Here is an 18,068-nt window from a genome sequence, read left to right as displayed (position 1 = left end):
TGGATCCTAACATCCATTGGAGCAGTTTGCGTCTGGTTGTGTTGTCTCTCATTTTAATTTAGGACTTGTTGCAGATGGAGCAGCAGAACAAAATCCCCTCCTTCTCCCTCCTTCCTCCCTCCCTCCACCGAGGCCTTTTTGGATGCCAGCCGGGAAGCTGATCGATGCGTTTTGGCCGCTCACCAAACACTTATAATTAATATTTTACAAGCGTTACTCAGTGCTCATTTGTGACAGGTTTGTGCTGGGAAGATTCAGAGTTAATTGCTAGGCCAGTTAGTTGACTTGTGAGTGTGAAATGCCAATATCCGATTGAACGCTTCTATCTGATTCAAGACCAAAAAATAAATAAAATAAGGGAGCTCCTCGTTTGCTGGGGCCATCGGGCACTCCGGGGGGAAGGACGGGTAATCTGCGGTCACCACTTGGCACAGGACTGTGGCCGCACACAAGAGGTTAGGAGCTGGGGAGGCGCTGAAGGGAAGGGGAGAACAGCAAGAAGATTGCTGCCAGCAGGGTAGGGGGAGCATCTTTGGAGACCGTGTAGAAACCAGCAGAGCTTTCTGTAGATGTGCAGGTAGACTTGGCTTCCCTTGCATTGATCTCCTGATTTGCTGTGTATTGTGTTGCAGAACCGTAACTTTTGATGCCTGTAATGCCAGGTCTTTATTAGCTGTGTGAAGCAAGGGGTGTCGCTAGAATTGAACCCAGTTCCTACTTTTTCTTCCGAGCAAACATTTCCCATCCGAGTGACTTGGCACATCAGTGGGAGTGCTGTTTCCCCAGTTACTCGTGTAATCCCCCGTGTGAACTGATGCACGGAAAGCACCGAAGTTAAAGCAGGTCACCTAAAACAAGTGCTCTTCTCTTTTCTGCTCTCTAGTTACCATCTACGACAGGAGTTGTTCCGGCTTCTTAGTGCTAAGCGGCAGTGCAAAGATGAAGACAAATGGAGACAAGAGGCAGCTGCCTTCCTCATTCAGGTTGCCTGGAAGAAACAGCTGAACCATAGCCCTCTGAAGTCAGCTCCTTCATGTAAAAATCTGAAATCCGTGAACAAAACCAGCTCAGCCATAAAAACTAGCAAGCAGTCCATCCTCAAGCAGATATACGGTAATTTTGTTTTCACTGTATTTTAAATAACTACACTTCTATAACAAAGTGTTCCCTGTGTTTTGAATTCTTCTACACACTTCCTACCTAATCGTTAGGTATTTAAACTATTTATAACAATTAGTTTGAGTCTCAGGTGCTGTGGGTAGTTCTGTAACTGTTCCTGGTTAAAAAAACACCTCTGTGATTGAACATGGTTTCTTCTAAGGCCGTGTGAATCACCGTGTCACTGTTCCAGCACAGGTCTTGAGCAACCAGATAATTCTGTTGCCAGAGCTGCTCACGTATATAAATGTGGAGAGAGAACGGAGCAGTGACACTGGGGATAAGGAGCTGTATCGATGCACAGTGGCTATCTGTATGGAACGCAGATGACCTTCTTAAACATTGCTTTAGACTTTTATGGTGCTTCAATTATTGTTATTTTTAAATATTTCCATTTGAAGAATGTGGTCTTGTTCAGTGTTCATAACTGCTTTGTCTGAAGACAGCCAATTTTTATTGGAAGGGCCAAAAACATCTTTTATAACACTGCAGTGCTTTGCACTGTGCCTCAATATGCACTGTGCAGAAAGCATCCTGAGGAATCGCTAGAGGAAAGGCATTGTTTTTGAAACTCAGGTTCCTGTATATTGTGGATCACTGATGGAGTAAAGACATGCTAGCTCTATGTTCTTTAACAGGTGCTAAGTCACTTCTGTTATGGCCCTCTAGCTTAGATAGCCAAAAAGGGTCAAAAAATGAAATAAAATAAATAAAGGTATCACTTAATGTTCCTTCTGTTATATACTGTACTATATATATAGCATACACGTATAGTGCAAGACACAGTCAAAGTTTGCTTAAAGTTCTGTTGAAGCTGTAATGCAAAATGTCTCACAAGTATCCTCACTGATGAATGAGAGCGTTTTTTAGGATAAAATAATGCTGTAGCCTCTTTAAATAATTTATAGCTGTAGATAACCACGTCTTTATAGGAATAAACACAGAGCTGTTCTTGTTGTTTACTAAAGGACGTTCTCAGGAAGGCAAAGTGTGTCAGCCAGCAAGACCTTCCTCTAAGCTGAAGCTTTCTGATGTGCCACTGGTCTCAGGTAAGACGTATACGCTTTACACTTTAACAATACTAGGAACATAGCAGATGACTTTAATGTTTATGTATTTATATATATGTGATTGGGTTCAGCTTAGAAAAGAAAAAAAAACTGTTCAAGAGCTGGTATCTAATATCGAGACACATAACTGCTACCAACCTGGTGTGATTTTATGTTCTTTTGCTGCTTTTGGACTTGAGCGCTGTGCTTTTATCCTTATACTGAATCATTTCTATAAAAGCCTGTTTTGACTGGGCTAGGGAAGAGCTTAATATCATGGATTTGTACAGTAATAAGCCACTCAGCTGTGGTTAAAATTACTTACAGATGCTTATAACATGGATTCGTCAGCACAAATATTTGCTAGCCCTATAGTAGTAAAGGTAGTGGGTTTCTGCACGTTCCAAGAATTTACATACCCGCTTGTTAGAAATATACGCTTTAGTTCGTGGATAAAAATTGAAAATCTAGTCAGTCATCTAATCGCTAACATTTCTTCTAAAACGAGTCAGTGGAGTTTGTGTCCTGTGTACAGGGCCTCAATTATTTCAGATTATTTTTATATGCAGTGAGTGTTAAGGAGAAAGCATGAGTTTATCTGCTGCTTAGCACAGAAACCACGTAAGAAGTCATTACTAGGTCTTCCCTGGGAGATCCTCAGTTGTATTTGTGACTGAAATTTAATCTAGGGAACAGGCACCAGAGCAGTAGGGGCTCCAGACAAGTACTTGGAAGTTGGCATGATGGGGACTGTCAAGACATTCCGGCAGAGATGGGGCTACAACGCGTAATAGAGAATAGCACCCAAGAACACAACCTGTAGAAATATTACTGAGGTCAGTAAAGGCTGGAAGCTTTATGCATGGGGCAGTAGTTTGACAGATAGGTTAAATATGAAGCCATGGTTGCCTCTCCTAGGAGTATTCCTTTGGTAGATGCCTGTTTTGAGAATTTTGCGTCCCCTGTAGTTCTGAGCCAGGCCACAGACCGACAGACAAAGCTAATGGTTCAAGGAGACAGTAGTTCACATAATTTGCACAGGAAAGTAAAATACATTTTCCCACTAGTTTACAAAATGCTGAAGTCAAAAGGCAATCCACCAGTAGACCTAGACTTCAGTTTGTCATCTGTGCCTCGCTATGAGACTGAGGCTTTCTTTTCTTCCATGGTTCGAAATAACTGCTTTAATTAAGAGGCACAACCAGACAGGTGTTTGATTGCCACCTCTTCATACAGCCCCAAATCTAAATGTTAAAAGAGCTTTAGCAAATAATGCTTCTTTTCGTTTAACTTCCCAGGACAACAGATCTCCCTGTCTGTGGCTATGAAAAGGCTTTCTTCTGAGGCTTGTGTGTCCTTTACTTTCATAACTTGGTGACGAATAGGATAGTGATAGGAACTTTGCCCAGTTCCTGCAGAACACTACCTACTTTTATTCACCTAATAGGAGCTGGGGGAACTTTAGCCCTTACTTAAAGACAATAACATGTTTTTCATCTGGCTGCCTTCGTGCATGACAACATTACGTTTGTTGGAAAAGTTCAGAGCTGTCAGTGGCTAATGCCAGATACTCTGCTGCTGACGTAGGTGCCTGGAGTAGGTCAGCATGGACCGTTCAGTTTGAGTCGTCTCTTGCAGAAGGTGCAGCGGGGAAGGTGAAGACTGACTATCAGCCCTAGTTTTCATGTTCGTAGAGCTCATAGAAAAAGTGCGCAGTGACAAATCTCTAACAGGAGACTGACACCAAACTCATTTAACTTCTTGGCATAAGCAGACCAAACACTTTGGAGTGGACACACAGAAGGTAGGGAAAGGACATAAATAAGTAAGGAGCAGGGGGAGAGAGGAAGGGATGACAGGTAGAAAAGGAGCGTGTGCAATGGGATGTAGCGACAAGGGGTAGATGTTAGAATAAAAATAAAAAACTGTTCTTGAGGAGTGGGAAAATAGTGCCTTTGTGAGTGGTACGAGTTAAAGCATTGGGAAAATGAAAGTTGATCTATATATAAAGATACCTTTTGTCAATTCAGTAAATGACAACTAAAGAAGCTCTCTGCAGCAGGCCAGAAAGATAAGCCCCCTTTTTTTGTTTCACTGTCAATATCATGAGTGTTCATGAAATTGTAAAGGAGATTTTTTTGAATTATTGGCATTAGACAGAATGTTTGCATCCACTCTCTACAAAACTGGGAAAGGAATACACACTGCTTGTAGCACGTTACACTAAATAAAAACATTGAATGAGCGAGTCCTGATGTTAAGCCAGACTCAAAACTGAAGAGAATGGGCAGCTGATGTTCATTTTTACTTTCTAGTAATTCAGAGAGCACATGCTTTAACCCTGGACTAGCTTCCCTTATCTTCCAGAAACAACCCAGCACCTATTGTTACAGGACAAAAATATTGCTAAACAAAATCTCTTGCTGCTCTTCAGCAAACTCAGCCGAGAGCCTTCATTAGTGACTGAACCCTCAGCCTCAAAACTCTCGTAAGGGTAAATCCTAAATTAAGCTCTATTATTGTGCCTGCATTAAACACACACGGTCATGTTTAAGCTGTACTGAGCGCCAGAGAAACAGAGCTCTGTTTACAGATAAATTAACAGTGAGATGTGAGGAACAAGGCACGTTTGTTTCCTGGTAGGTTCTTTGTGACATGCAGAACCCAGGGCAGCTTAAACTTTTTTTCTCAGCTGGAGTTACTCATCAAAACTAGTTTGGTCTTTTCCAGGAAACAACCTACAGTACGTTAATTTGCTGGAGAACATGGGAAGATCCAAGCAGTTTTCATACAACATGAGACCGACCGCTGCTGCAAAATCAAAACGTACAAGACCAAAGCAGTAAGGAAAACGGGACACTGGAATTCAAAGAACGCATCCTGGCATAAGTGTAACTTCTGTAGTGTGCAAGTCATCTACATTTTAAACTTGAACACGTTTTCAATTTTGTATTGTATCAGCATGACACGCCAAGCAGACTGCTAAGGAGTTGGACTTTATTTTGTGTACAAATTAGTTTTTAAACGCAACTGTTAATTTATTTACTGACAGGATGAAATCTGAACTGCATTTGGAAACAGAAAACTAAGTGCTGAGCCTAGCATTGCAGGGCAGTTGCAGTGGTTCACAAACATTTCCGTTGTCAAAAGTTGAAATTTTGAACGTGTTTATTAAATGGAGTTTCAATGGAGTGAAACTGTACTGGAGATGTAACAGTTCTGAAAGACTGCTGTTCAATTTCACCTCAAATTTATTAGATGTATTTATTCAATGTACTTCAAAACCTCAACAGGAAAGGAAGTACAGACCTCATGCTCCATTCTCAGATAGCTATGGATTTGGAAGGACAAGTAGAAAAGTTGACCAAAAAAAAAAAATCAGTCAGTAAATGAAGGGTTTTTCCACAGCCTGTGGAAATTGCTAGGTATGTTTTCTACTTTTGAGATAATCCCCAATTATTTATTTGTTAATAACTGTATTTTTATATATGCATAAAATGAGTTTCTACAGAAAGCAAGAAAGGACAGGGGCCTGCTCTAGATGAAAACTTGTCTTTATATAAGCTTTGGAGCTGCCACTGTACAGTATTTACTTTGCACAAAGCCTTTAAAAATACGAATTCACCAAAAATAAGTTATTCTGATATAGGTATTTCTATTTTTTTCTAGCTGGAATTACATAATATTTTTAAGCATCATATTAATTAAAATAAATAGCTGGCTGGAGTCAGTAAGAGTCTCTGTTTCTCTACAAGAACTTAAGCTTCAAGAAGATTCCTTAACTGACCCTTCACTGCGGTCTTCCACAAAAACAAATTCCTGTCGAGTTCTGTTTACTTGCCTGACAAGAAGGCTCTCAGAAGCAAGCATGCAGTTCTTTGTAAAATGTTTATTGTTTCACTTACAAAAAAAATTGACAAGCTTTGTTCCAACATCTTCCATTCAAAACTAAATAGAAGTAAATGCTTTACAATAAATGCAGTTCCACCTCTTTAATATACCGTGTTTATAGGGCCAGGTCCCTGGGGGTGAGAGGCAAGGTAGATGTTGAAACAGTAATGGAGGTCTGTTAGCCATTGCTCTTGGACCTCGCCACTCTTCAGTGTCTAGAAAGAAGGGGAAAAAGGGAAAAAAATGAGTAAAACTCAATTTCACCAGCAGTATTAGTAAACCTTCACTTTGTTTCGACAGTTAACCAGGTACTCTGTGGAAGATACAAGATAGCCTCATTCACCCGCATGCAGTGACGTTTTTCATTTCACTTACACATGTAAACACGATGTGCCTGTTAATGCTGAAATTAAGTGTTATTATTTGGTACGTTAAGTCAGTGTTACATTCTGAAGCGTGTGAATTATATCAGATGTGTTTCCTTACTCTTTAATTACAGCACTTTGCTTACTTTCCAATTCTGCCATTTGTAGTCAATCAAAATGCAAATGAGCATGGTTGTGAGCTCAGTACCCAAGCCTACCGAAGAGCTGCTACCAACAGACCAACCCAGATTTTTCATCCAGTCCAGTATTTCATCCGCATTACCATTCCTAAGTGGTTAGAAAAAACAACAAAACCCACAACCCAGCCACAGTCAAACATTACAAAAACTGGCTGAGGCCTCTTCAACACCAGAGGAAGCCAAGGGTCTCATTTTCTGTTAGAGAACCTGCACGATACACTCGTATCTGTTCCTGTCACCTCGAGGTTAAATTTTTGGTGACAGATCTTTACAAAGTTACTACTGGATGGATACCTGCAGCTTACTTATTCAGACCGTGGGGGATATAAACTGTCTGTGCTCAAAACTAGTAAGAGCTTTGCAAAGAGGCAGCTTCAGATCTGGTTACTGAGAGGAAAAGCAATTGTAATAGTCTGAAAAGCTCTGAAAGGTGGAAGTGCGAATAGAAGGCTGCTGGATTTTGCAGTAGTTGTGAATTAACTTCTACCAATTTTCTCTCTAGACACTTGCATACTTGAGAGAGAGGATGTATTTCCACCAGATGTATTTAAGGGAGTTTAATTTAATTACATCTTTGTACACAGACGTACCCCTGCTCCAATAAAACAGAAAGAAGCAGCTTCTTATTTTGGAACAGCTCTGCATCAACCAGGCCGTGCAGGTAATCCCCTTCCAGTGCCTATTGTTACAAAGCCGGCCGCTGCCCAGCTCCCCTGGGCTGAATCAAGCTAAATAACTGCCTGCCCTGTGCAGTGAGTGCAGGAGCTCAGAGAAGCAGCAGCCTGCAACACAGCCTGCACTACCGAGACAAATACAACTGTAACTTGTGTTTTACCAAGTGCAGGGTTTGCACTGATTTATCAACGTAAACATGAAGTCTCTCCTTGTGGTCTCTGGGAGAGGAGACGAGGTGTCTTACCATAATGTCCTTGATAATCTGTTGCACCAGAAATTCATTTGTCATCATGTGGCTCCTGAGCTGACCATGCTGCATTAGCAAGCGAAGCAACTGAGCAACCACAGGCAGTTCTTCCCGACAGATCCTGCTCACTTGGAGACTTTGCAGCATCACCCTTAGTAATCGTGGCAGGAGCGCTAATGCGGAGATACATGATCCCCACAGCATATCCCTGAGAGGAAAAGAGAACAGAAATTGAAGTGATAAAGGAAGATTATTTCAAATACACTTCTGTGACCTACGCCTTGTATTTATACACGGAAACGTACCTCTGCATTGAAGCCACTTGCCACTGTTACATTCACAATTAGAGCTGAAACAGAAAATCTGTACTGACAAATGCTAAACTTGAAAATATTCTAAGATTATGGACAATACTGGGAAAAAAAAATTAAGGTTCTGCCCTGGAGCTACAAGTGTTGCTGAAGCACAGTGGCATTTCTGCTTGATGCGGCAGGGAGGCTTTTTTATTATTTAATTTGTAATTAAAATACACCTCAATCTTTAGGAGTCAACCCCCCACCCCCCAAACCAAAAGCAATGCAATCAGCTTTGTCTAATATTTAATTCATACAATACAGTAAATGAAGGAGGAGTCTGGTTTTAAAAACACATCTTAAATCAACTCTGAACAACTTCCTTGTATGTGGGACAGTTACAGGAAAAATTCTGAAGTTTAAACTGTTTAAAGACATTTCTGCTATACAGGTAAATAAACTTACTGAAATGTGGTGTCTGCAGCTTTTTTATTTTTCCTTCCTTTTTAAATCAGATGGATTTGCAGTCTATAGAATGATTGCTGAGAAGTTTTGTTGAAGCTGAACCATCAAGTCAAGTACAAGCTTATAAAGACAAATCCTATGTGTGTTGCTTTTCAATGCGTCTAATGAAACTAAAGGGTAAAGCTAAAGATTAAGGTATAAATATTTACCTTTCTGCAGCTAGGACTGTTCTGGCATCTAACTAGAACAATTGTAAGTAAAAGCTTCGAGATGAAACCTTCTTCAATTATTGTTTTAAATAATTCCAGCTAAGTTTGCAGATTTTTTTCTTAAAACACAGTAATATTTGGTATTAAGCAAAAGGGTTTGTCCTTTCCTTTGACATCTCTAAATACTTGTTATATTTAGGTTATAACAGCAGAGGCAATTAACACAGTAAGAAAAGCAACGTTACCTTTTCTGTACATGTTCTGCATCCTCTTTGTCTAAAGTTAGCAGGAAGTACAGAAGGCTGTAACAACAAGAGGCTAGGAACTTGTGTAGATTTTCACTTAGGATGCAAGCTTGATCCAAGAGCTTATTTATGGCACACAGAACAGACCCAGCTGTGCTATCGGGTATTACAACCAATCCAACCTGTATTAAAACAAAAATCCTCAAGTTCATCACTTTATACACGAGTTTTCCTGTTAAACAAACATCTAATGCCAAATGTTTCTGTTCCTTCATGCTATAACAAATATTACTTTGTTTCTATTTGAGTTGATACTTACTAGTACGTTTTTAAAATTCCTGTTTTCCTTAGAACCTGATACCCAGAGCAAAAGAAGGTTAAAAAATACTTAAGCCTTAGCAGTCACTCCTGGTTAAAAAAGGCCTACCATACCATTTCTACTTGTCAGTGACAGTGAGAGGTGGACTTGGGCCTTTCTCATTCCCCAAGCTGAAAATTGTCCATCCAGAAGTCCGAATCGAGTCACTTGCTTTCCTACAAAAGCCTAGGCAAAACTTGGAAGCACGCATTGTTTCAACTCACAGCCCCTTCAGAACTGATCCGGTTTTAGTGTGCGTGATGTTGCAAGTTACAAAGAGGCCAAAATCTAGAATCAAATTTGAGAGCCCAGCTGTAGGTTTTGCTCTGAGCAATCAGTACAGAAACAGACTATTATTAGCGTAAAAGTTCTAATGAATTTCTCCAACTTGTAAACCACCGGCTTTCAAATACAAATCAATACAAACAGGCAGCTAACAGCGACTGTAACCGCGTAAGAAAGCCAGCGTCTTCGTGCCATCCCCTTAAATAAACACATCACTCATCTCAAACGTATTCAAAGAGAAAATGCTTTAAGGCTTTCTCTGAAGGACAGTGCGGATAAAAAGAAGCTTTTGGACAAAACAGGTCTTTCCTTTTAAGCATATATCATGGGACAGAGCATCCCTTCTCCGTCTCGGAACAGCAGCGAGCAGTCACTGAGGCAGAAGGACGTTCCGATTTACTCTCCAGACAGAAAAGCTACTGGGGGCCACCAGGGCCGGTCTCCTTAGAAATGCGACGTGCTGGACAGGAATGGGAGCATCATGGTCGGGGTTAAATTAAAGCTAACGAAACTCTGTGTGCCCACAGCTGGGGTGATACTCTGCTGCTGTTAAAGTATTAGCTTGAGTTTGAATTTTAGAGGCATGGTAAAATATATTTTTTAAAAATAGACACATTGCTAATGGGGCATCGCTTACCTCAATAAGAAATTAATTTAAGGCGTTTTAAAGTAGCCTAATTTGCTCACCAGCACATACACAGTTTTAAGCAGAGACAGCTGGTTCACTCAACAGGGTCATCTGTTTCTTTTAGGGGACTTCTGCTGTTGTTTTTAAAGATCAATAAGGAAGTACAAGCTACATAAATATGGAATATAATCCACTGGAATGCTTACTCGCGTGGGGTAAGATACAAAGAACAATGAAGTGTTCATGCTTTTGAATATTTCCAGTATAACTATACTAATGCACTTGGTGCATTTCAAAGCCAGGAGCGCAAATCATTGTCCCAAGCTGACCTTGCACTAGCCAGCTGCAGAAGTAAGAGAAGGATGGTATGCACGGGTGAAAAGAGATGGACCGCAGCTATCACCAAGATCACCAAGTAACAGCTCGCCAAATTAATGATTATCTTGACCAACCACAAATGAGACCACAGCAAGCTAGACAGATGTCCACCTATGTAGAAGCATGTTAAACAGCCCAATCTCTTAACCCTGCTGACGAAGCATGCCTATCGGCGAGTCTGGAAGATGTTGTGCACCCAGACATTTCAACGTACACAAATCCAGTAGATGAGACAGCTCGCTAAGTTTCCACGTAGGACGCTGCCTATGCAGCGCCTTCCTTCCCTGTTAGGTGATCCCGCTGTTACCACCCAGTTAGAGGTCCTGGGCAGCACTGTCATCAGCCATAAAACTCCACTATTAAATGCCAATGTCATCTAGCCCTCGAGGGACAGTGCAACAGGATGCACGAGCTGATTCAGAGGCTGTGATTTAAGTCAACCCCCCAAATCCAGAAAATAGCGACAGGTAAGCCAGCTCCTATGGAAGCTCTGGACCAGGCATTTTTCAGTAGGCTGTAGATATTTGTCAGATCACATTATTAGGGAGTGCAGTGACAGGACAAGGAATAATGGTTCTAAACTTAAAAACAACAAAACATAGAACAGGAAACCTTTCATTTACGGCTATCCTGGCTTGAAAACAAGCTGAAGTACTCAGAAATCAAAAAAATAATCTAAGTTTAGATATTAAAAATTACCTATTATTTTAAAACTCCACCATCTTGTTGAAATTTTTTGCAAATACTGAATTTATACACAGATTATGTAAAATACGGAAGAAATGTATTTAAGGGTTATTGAGACTAGTACAAGATCTATCACAAGGAAATTAATGCAGAAGACAAAGCATTACTTACCAGATATTTACAGATGCCAGTCTGGAGAATGTCAAAACACTGACTTTGTGAAGGTATAGTGGACAGGCTGTGACAAATCATCTGTTTTAATGAAACAAAAAGTTGCATGTAAGTACTTAAACACGCAACCAGCAACCATTCACTGCATAGCTACACACTTTGCTGACAAACCTAAGCACAAAGTACCTATGTGGACACAGCAGCTTTGTCTCTATAAGTATTGATTTGCGGCACTGTTTAAGATTAACGTTGTCAACATAAATTGTTCAGTGTTTAAAGAGAGGATGACCTCCACCATTAGTTTTGTTGGTAGTCGCTTTTTTCCTTTAACCTGTGTGACAGAAGTAGAAGGCCAGAAGTATTCTATTTGCCTCGCCAAGCCTACATTGCCTTTCTCTGAGCTAAAAAAATTCAGAAAACAACTCTCAAATACTATTAAAAAGAATGAAATAGCAGTAAGGCAACAAAATAGGACAGGAAAGAAATGAAAATCCATTTGCTACTATTTTTCTTCTGTATCACTAAATATGTTATATTCATAGTTGATACACAATGTAATACCACAAAGAGGAAATCTTGTTTCAAAGAACTGCCAAAAACTTCCTGGTGCATTTATTATCAAGCATGAGCAAACTATTAGCTGCCCAGAACATAACAGAGAGAGGTTAAGAAAAAGGTGAACCAAGGTCTCCGTCTTCACACAGGTCTACAATGACAGCAAGTCCTATCAGTTCACAGCAATCCCTAGCAAAACAACTCAGGGCAAGCCTACAATGTGGACTACCATCTTTTTTCTTTTCTTATCCTTACTGTATTTTCATTAAACAACAACAAAAGAAGTCACCAAGTTGAAGAAGACCCAATGAAATGCCATATGGCCCCCGTATAGGACAAAGAGAGCTCTACTAGATCTGCTAGCACCTTGTACTGCAGTCCTCGGCAGACTGCTTTCTCTGTTCCTCTCTCCCTTCCCAACTATGCCAATAATCTGCAGATTATTCGGAGCTGGAACACCCACCCTGTTTACACACATCGCTTACCCCACTACAGTGTCAACTGAAGCCCGTAGAAAGCAACGCGAGCAGCACGGGGGCATCACCAGTAATGACTTCCTGGTAACTACCACCAATTTTCTCCCTCCCTCAAAGTTCCAAGTCCCTAAGTTTACAGCTATCTTGGCTAAGCAAAAAATTTCCTCTTAAGATACCTCACTAAACAAAAACAAAAAAGGGCTAAAGAAAGCTTTCACAGAATGATCTGAATTGAGCAATACAATTTGGTGATACTGCACTGGCTCTGAATCTTAAGATGAATCAGAGAAGTCAAGACACCTAAACAAGAACACTAAAACAGAAAACCTTACCCACTCTTTGTCAAAAATAAAAGTCTGCAACATTTTCATCTGAAGAAAACCCCCAAGCTTCGGAAAAGAACCATTAGTTCAAGGTACGCACGCAAAATCCAAGCAACACGGATGCAAGTGTTGACTTAAATATCAAAAGAAAAGGCCAAGCAGTATCATTTGTAATGAGACAGCAGCATGCTCAGCTTTCTTCAAAACTCCATCACATGTGCTTCTAGCCCTGCTACAGCTGGCCAAATTCAGGAGATTGTTAACATACCTGCTCGATACAACATGGACTAAAAGGTTGTCAGGACACCACTAATGGTGATCACTATTACACAGATGGCTGTGCAAGTATTTTATTTCACTGCTAGTAGTACTTACAAGACAGTTTTGTAGACACTCTTGCATTGAATACCCTTTTAATTGGTACTATACATGCATTTAAAAATCAAGTATTATTAAACCTGCTGCATCCGAGATACGGTACTGTTTCCGCACACTGGCATTTGAAAGTGATAAAACATGAAGCACGCGGGAGTATTCCCAAGAAGCACGCTAAAGACATTTGCATTTCAGCAGTGTCAAGGAATGCAATAAAGCTGAGACAGGAGGTTACCACTAGGGATTGTCAAGGGCAAACCCTGATGCCAGTGTGACCTAGTATTTGAATGAGAAACACGCACAAAAGGTAAAACCACGCTGATGAAACACAGTGGCTGACAGCTCGAGAAAGGCTGAGAAACTCTGCCAAGACAGGAGGACTGGACTAACCTATAGAAGAGATTGCATGGGTCTGATGAGTAACAGACAGGGAGAAATTTCAGTGAAAGAAAAGTGGAAAGTCATGCCCACAGAGACTAAAAAAACTTCTGTATGCAACCAGGAATTTTAACAACTGGAAATGAGGAGAAAACTGAATATCTGATCATGAGGTGACTGTGATACAACCGCAGGCAAATAGCTTTTAGGATGCAAAACCAAAGATGGCAACAGAAGTGATCAGTGCTACAGACAGAAGTTCAGCGCTGCTCTGTAAGACCCTACTTACTAGGCCATTTCTGAAGTACCGTGCAACATATGGATCGCTCCTTGTTGAGAAAGGTGAACTCAAACTGAACAGTGGTGCTCATGGCTGGCTGGGATACAGGCGGGAAGGAAATTAGGAAGGGTGATGATAAAAGACTTTCAAGAAGAAGTGCAGGAGACTGTTATTGCTCTTGAGAGCTCAGGAAATTTACCAGAGGAGTACGCTATATGCTCGTGATTACATGACACCAGACAGGAAGTTTGGGAGATCCCTTTTAACTCAGTACATAGCCATGAGGTCAACAAGTTGAAGACCTGGGAGGCAAATTCACCCGGCCCACCCAGCAAACCACAGTTTATTATTAATAAAACCATTATTAATCATTCCCCCTTAGGACCATGCCCCTGGAATAGCCCTGCCAATCCCTGAAGGTTCTCCCTTAAATGACAAGTTGCATTTCATGAAGTAAAACTTGCTGACACGGATATTTCCAGAACTGGCAAGGAAAATGGGCATCATAGCATTGAACATCAGCTTCTTACAAGGGCTGTGGCAAAGTGCAGAGTATTTGACAAGTTGGTTTTTCAACCTTTTAAATCTTTCTGATTCTCAAAATAGCACAAGCATTCCCCACATCCAAGCTTTATTTTCATACAATTAAGTGGGAGTGGTAATCCTTTTCAATTCTATAAATTAAATCCTGCTTGAAATGGCTTTCATAACAAATGTATGTTATAAAAAGTGAAACTGAAACATTATTAGACATGGAAATGAAAAGCAAAGAAAACTTAATTATCACACAAAAATTAGTATTTTTCCTGACAATTTATTTTCCTTAGGCAAGGGTTTGCATGATGTTTAATTTCCATAATAAAATGTCACAGCTGATTTATTATTTTACATTTGATTAGCATTTATCACATTTTTGGCGCATTCATAGATTGGTTTTGGACTAAAGCCAGAGCAATTTTGTTTCAGAGCATTACTGAGGTGAATGGACAGGGAACGAGCATTTTTTGATCACTGGGGGGGGAAGGGAGGGATGCCTTTTTGAGACAAGCATTTTACGACAGGTTTGGTTTCATTTGCTTTTTTCTTTTTAATTTTGTCTGAATGCCCACTTGAGCGAATTAAGTCAAAACCAAAGAAAAGCATGCTCTGAAATGCGGGGATTAACAGTTATTACGCAACAAATTCCACAGGCTTCATCATTCATCGGCAGCTTCTCGAGCCAAGCCTTATCCGTCAGACAAGCCCCATCACACCAACGAGCCCTACAACCAGAACAGCGGGTTCCCTACTACAGCTTGAGGCAATCGCTACTACAGGGCCTCCCTGCTTACTGTACCGAAGACGTACCCCAACACCAGCCAGCTAAAATGGAGGAAGGGAGGCAGGAAAGGTGGTCCGGGGGTGCTCTCTGCTCTTTGGGGACCCTAAAGCCATGGAGAAGACTCACAATTTGGAGAGGAAGGCACCTGCCAAGGCACGCTTGGCCCACTGACAAGAAAAGCCTTCACAAAGTTGGCTTTGCTCAGCCCCCTTGTCCCTACGTTGTGTACCAGGTCTCAGAAGGTGGGTCAAGTCATTTGCTACTTTAGTCACCTTCAGGTGGATGAGTTTTTAAAATGCATTTTTGCTCCTGACAGCCAACCTAACTGATCCCTAATCCAATCTGAAACAGGCTTATTGTGGCTCTAACGTACAGAGGAATCCATCAGTTTAATATTGCTCATCTGTTGGATGCTCTCAACTCCAAAAGACAGAGACAGGAGGAAGCCCAATCTCAATCTGAGCCCTCATGGCAAAAGCAAAAAGGGTAACAGATGAACCAACGGCAATGCTTTGTTCATGTGTTTAATTGTTCCCACTCCGTAACTCACTCCATGTTTCCCATAACCTGATAGGTTCTGGGCTCAAAAAGCCTCAAGGGAAGTATTTTATCAGCAACCGCCCAGTGAAAAATCTGCGTATTATTTCAAGTTTAATCATGCTGCCAAGTATTCCTTTTTTCAAAGAAAATTACTGACTTTCCACTGAAGGTACGCACAAGCATGAGCACGGAGAGGATCTAAGCAGGCAGGAAAAATAATGAATCAAGTGTTTTAGCTAGCCACTACGTGGAGCCTGACCAGAGCCCCTCTAGACCCCAGAGCAGTGATTTTATTCTAAAAGAAAGTTGGCAAACACCAGATGCTATATCCTAATGTGAACTTTAAAATGCATTTTTCAACTCACGTCGACATCCACCTCAAAGAGCAGTAACTAAAATATAACCGGTATGTTCTGCAGTCAATTCCCAAGCCCTCGTGAAATGACTGTTTCAAGCGAGACCCTACCCCATGTAACATGTTACCACAGAGCGTGGAAAACGAGAAGTTTTCAGGTGATGGGGCAGGCAATGAAGCTTGTTGTCTGAAGCTTGGCCAGCTTCTCCCGGAGCTCCCTAGTTTAACAGACAGCGTACTCCCTTGACAGGTGCTGCTTCTCTTTCTGAAATAAATTGATTTGACAGGGCAATATTAGCAGTGCCCTGAGTTGTTGAGAAAGCTGCGTACAACAAGAGATCTTTGTTCACCTGCCTTGGCTAAGCTCACAGGGGCGGATGTGAAAGGTATTCCTGATTCAGTGACTCAAAAAAAAAAGAAAAAAGCAACATAGAAAACCCACACAATCACAACAACAAAATAAACCCAGAAAATAAAACCTAGGTTAAAAAAAAAGAAATGCAGTCTGCAGGAGAACATTACATAGTTGTGCAATGGGGAATAAAAAATGTGTCTAGATTTCCTCTCAGGTTAACAGAAGAGGAAGACAAAAGAACTACAAATGATTAAGAACATATATTATGGTCTACATCTTGATGCTGTACATATTTCCAAAGATTAGATGGATTATGAAGCATGGTTAATGTTCAATTACTGGCTTGGAAGCATTAGCTGCAGCACACAACCCCAGCTTGCATCTGTTGAACTGCAGTAATTGCCTACATGCAGGCTCCTAGGCTGTGGCATGCAGTCTGATGTTAAACCTACATTAAAAGCCAACTAAACCAAGTGAAGTTATCTTTATTTGCCATGGGACACAAATGGCTAGGTGACAATCACCACTGCTCACCTGCTGTACAACAGCTTGGTCATGTGTTAAAATCTGGGTCCTGGCAAGATTTGGTATGAGGAGGCAAAAAGCTATTAGCTGCAGTCCTGCTCTCTTGCAAAATGACAGATTTCTCTACTATTTCCTTCTTTTATGACAAAAATAGGATTTATACTCAACAGCTATTGTGCTATCTAGAAGGAGATGAAGCCATACCTGAAAAACAGCAAAGGTCTGGTTCACCCTCTCCAAGCAAAAGAGCTTGAAAACACTGAAAACCACACACCTGGGAAGCTAGCTCAGCTCACAAAGCCTGGTTTTTGAGCAAATTTAGTTTAGGTATCACAAAACAGGATGTGAATTTATAGCATAATGCACAGTAGCTATGGAGACATTAATTCACGTTAGCAACATGCGGTAACGTATCAGCTGCCAGTGATAAAATGGCCCAAGATGTGCTGGAAACACAAGATACAGGTACAGTGAAGCTCTGGCCCTAAATACCATTATTTAACGTTTTATATCTTAAGAAAATTATGGAGGACATCTTTAAAAAAGAGCTATTGGGAGACATTACATTTATTTATATAATTTCTCCGTTTTGTTTCTTTGGAACTTGCATTACTTTCAAGAAAGAAACATTTTTATTCCTAAATATTAAACTTGGATATGATGCATCTTTACAAAACAGGAATGGGCTTAAACAGAATCTCCCCCGCTAAAGAGGGTAAAAATCACAGTATCTTTCTAGTTCAGACTATTTAGACTCAATTGTTTTTTCTCCCCAGTGAAATTCTGATCTTGGTATCTCAATAAAGACCACAAGCTGAAATCTTAAAGGTATTTCAGAAATGACTGTATTTTTAAGATGTAAATTTTGAGTTGAAGTGTTGACCTCTGCTTACAGCTAAGATACAGCATCATAACTCCACCTCTTACTTCTGAAGATCAACATCCTCACAGGACTTCAATTCATATGCACTGAACTGCTGTCTGTGACTTGTCAGAGTTTTCCATAGCGTGTCAGTGCAGACAGCCTGCACAACTACTTCATTTTTAAAAGTTTACCACTTTTGACATGCTTTAGCATATTACTTTAAGTACATCCCAATATTTTTGAACTCTGGTCTTCTCTTAACAGCTGACTTTCCTAGTGATTGCTCTGAACCATTCTGCTGAGTATTTCATTCATTCAAGTCAGCTATGTGCTGAATATAATCGCAGAACCCAGACTTCAAGCAGAACTTCAGAATGATGGTTTGCCCTCCCCCCCCCCAAGCATTCAAATGTCAC

At 40.7% G+C, this 18,068-nt stretch overlaps 2 protein-coding genes across 8 annotated transcripts in view; one reads left to right on the top strand and one right to left on the bottom strand.

Moving 5' to 3' along the window:
- INVS (inversin) overlaps positions 1–5,926 on the top strand; it is a 95,082-nt gene extending 89,156 nt beyond the window's left edge. For all 5 annotated transcript variants that reach the window (XM_035319869.1, XM_035319868.1, XM_035319870.1 and 2 more), the window contains 3 exons: positions 884–1,113; positions 2,127–2,207; positions 4,938–5,926. In XM_035319869.1, coding sequence (XP_035175760.1) covers positions 884–1,113; positions 2,127–2,207; positions 4,938–5,053 — 427 coding nt within the window. In that variant the 3' untranslated portion in view covers positions 5,054–5,926. The remainder of the gene's footprint in view (positions 1–883; positions 1,114–2,126; positions 2,208–4,937) is intronic.
- Positions 5,927–6,076: 150 nt separating this feature from the next.
- The window catches only part of TEX10 (testis expressed 10), a 55,352-nt gene continuing 43,360 nt past the window's right edge, over positions 6,077–18,068 (bottom strand). For all 3 annotated transcript variants that reach the window (XM_035319876.1, XM_035319874.1, XM_035319875.1), the window contains exons 12-15: positions 11,305–11,385; positions 8,798–8,979; positions 7,583–7,793; positions 6,077–6,313 (exon numbers count right to left, since the gene is read on the bottom strand). In XM_035319876.1, coding sequence (XP_035175767.1) covers positions 6,200–6,313; positions 7,583–7,793; positions 8,798–8,979; positions 11,305–11,385 — 588 coding nt within the window. In that variant the 3' untranslated portion in view covers positions 6,077–6,199. The remainder of the gene's footprint in view (positions 6,314–7,582; positions 7,794–8,797; positions 8,980–11,304; positions 11,386–18,068) is intronic.

Source organism: Oxyura jamaicensis, chromosome 2 (genome assembly GCF_011077185.1).
Source record: "Oxyura jamaicensis isolate SHBP4307 breed ruddy duck chromosome 2, BPBGC_Ojam_1.0, whole genome shotgun sequence".
Taxonomy (NCBI): domain Eukaryota; kingdom Metazoa; phylum Chordata; class Aves; order Anseriformes; family Anatidae; genus Oxyura; species Oxyura jamaicensis.
This window is presented reverse-complemented; position numbering and strand designations above follow the sequence as displayed.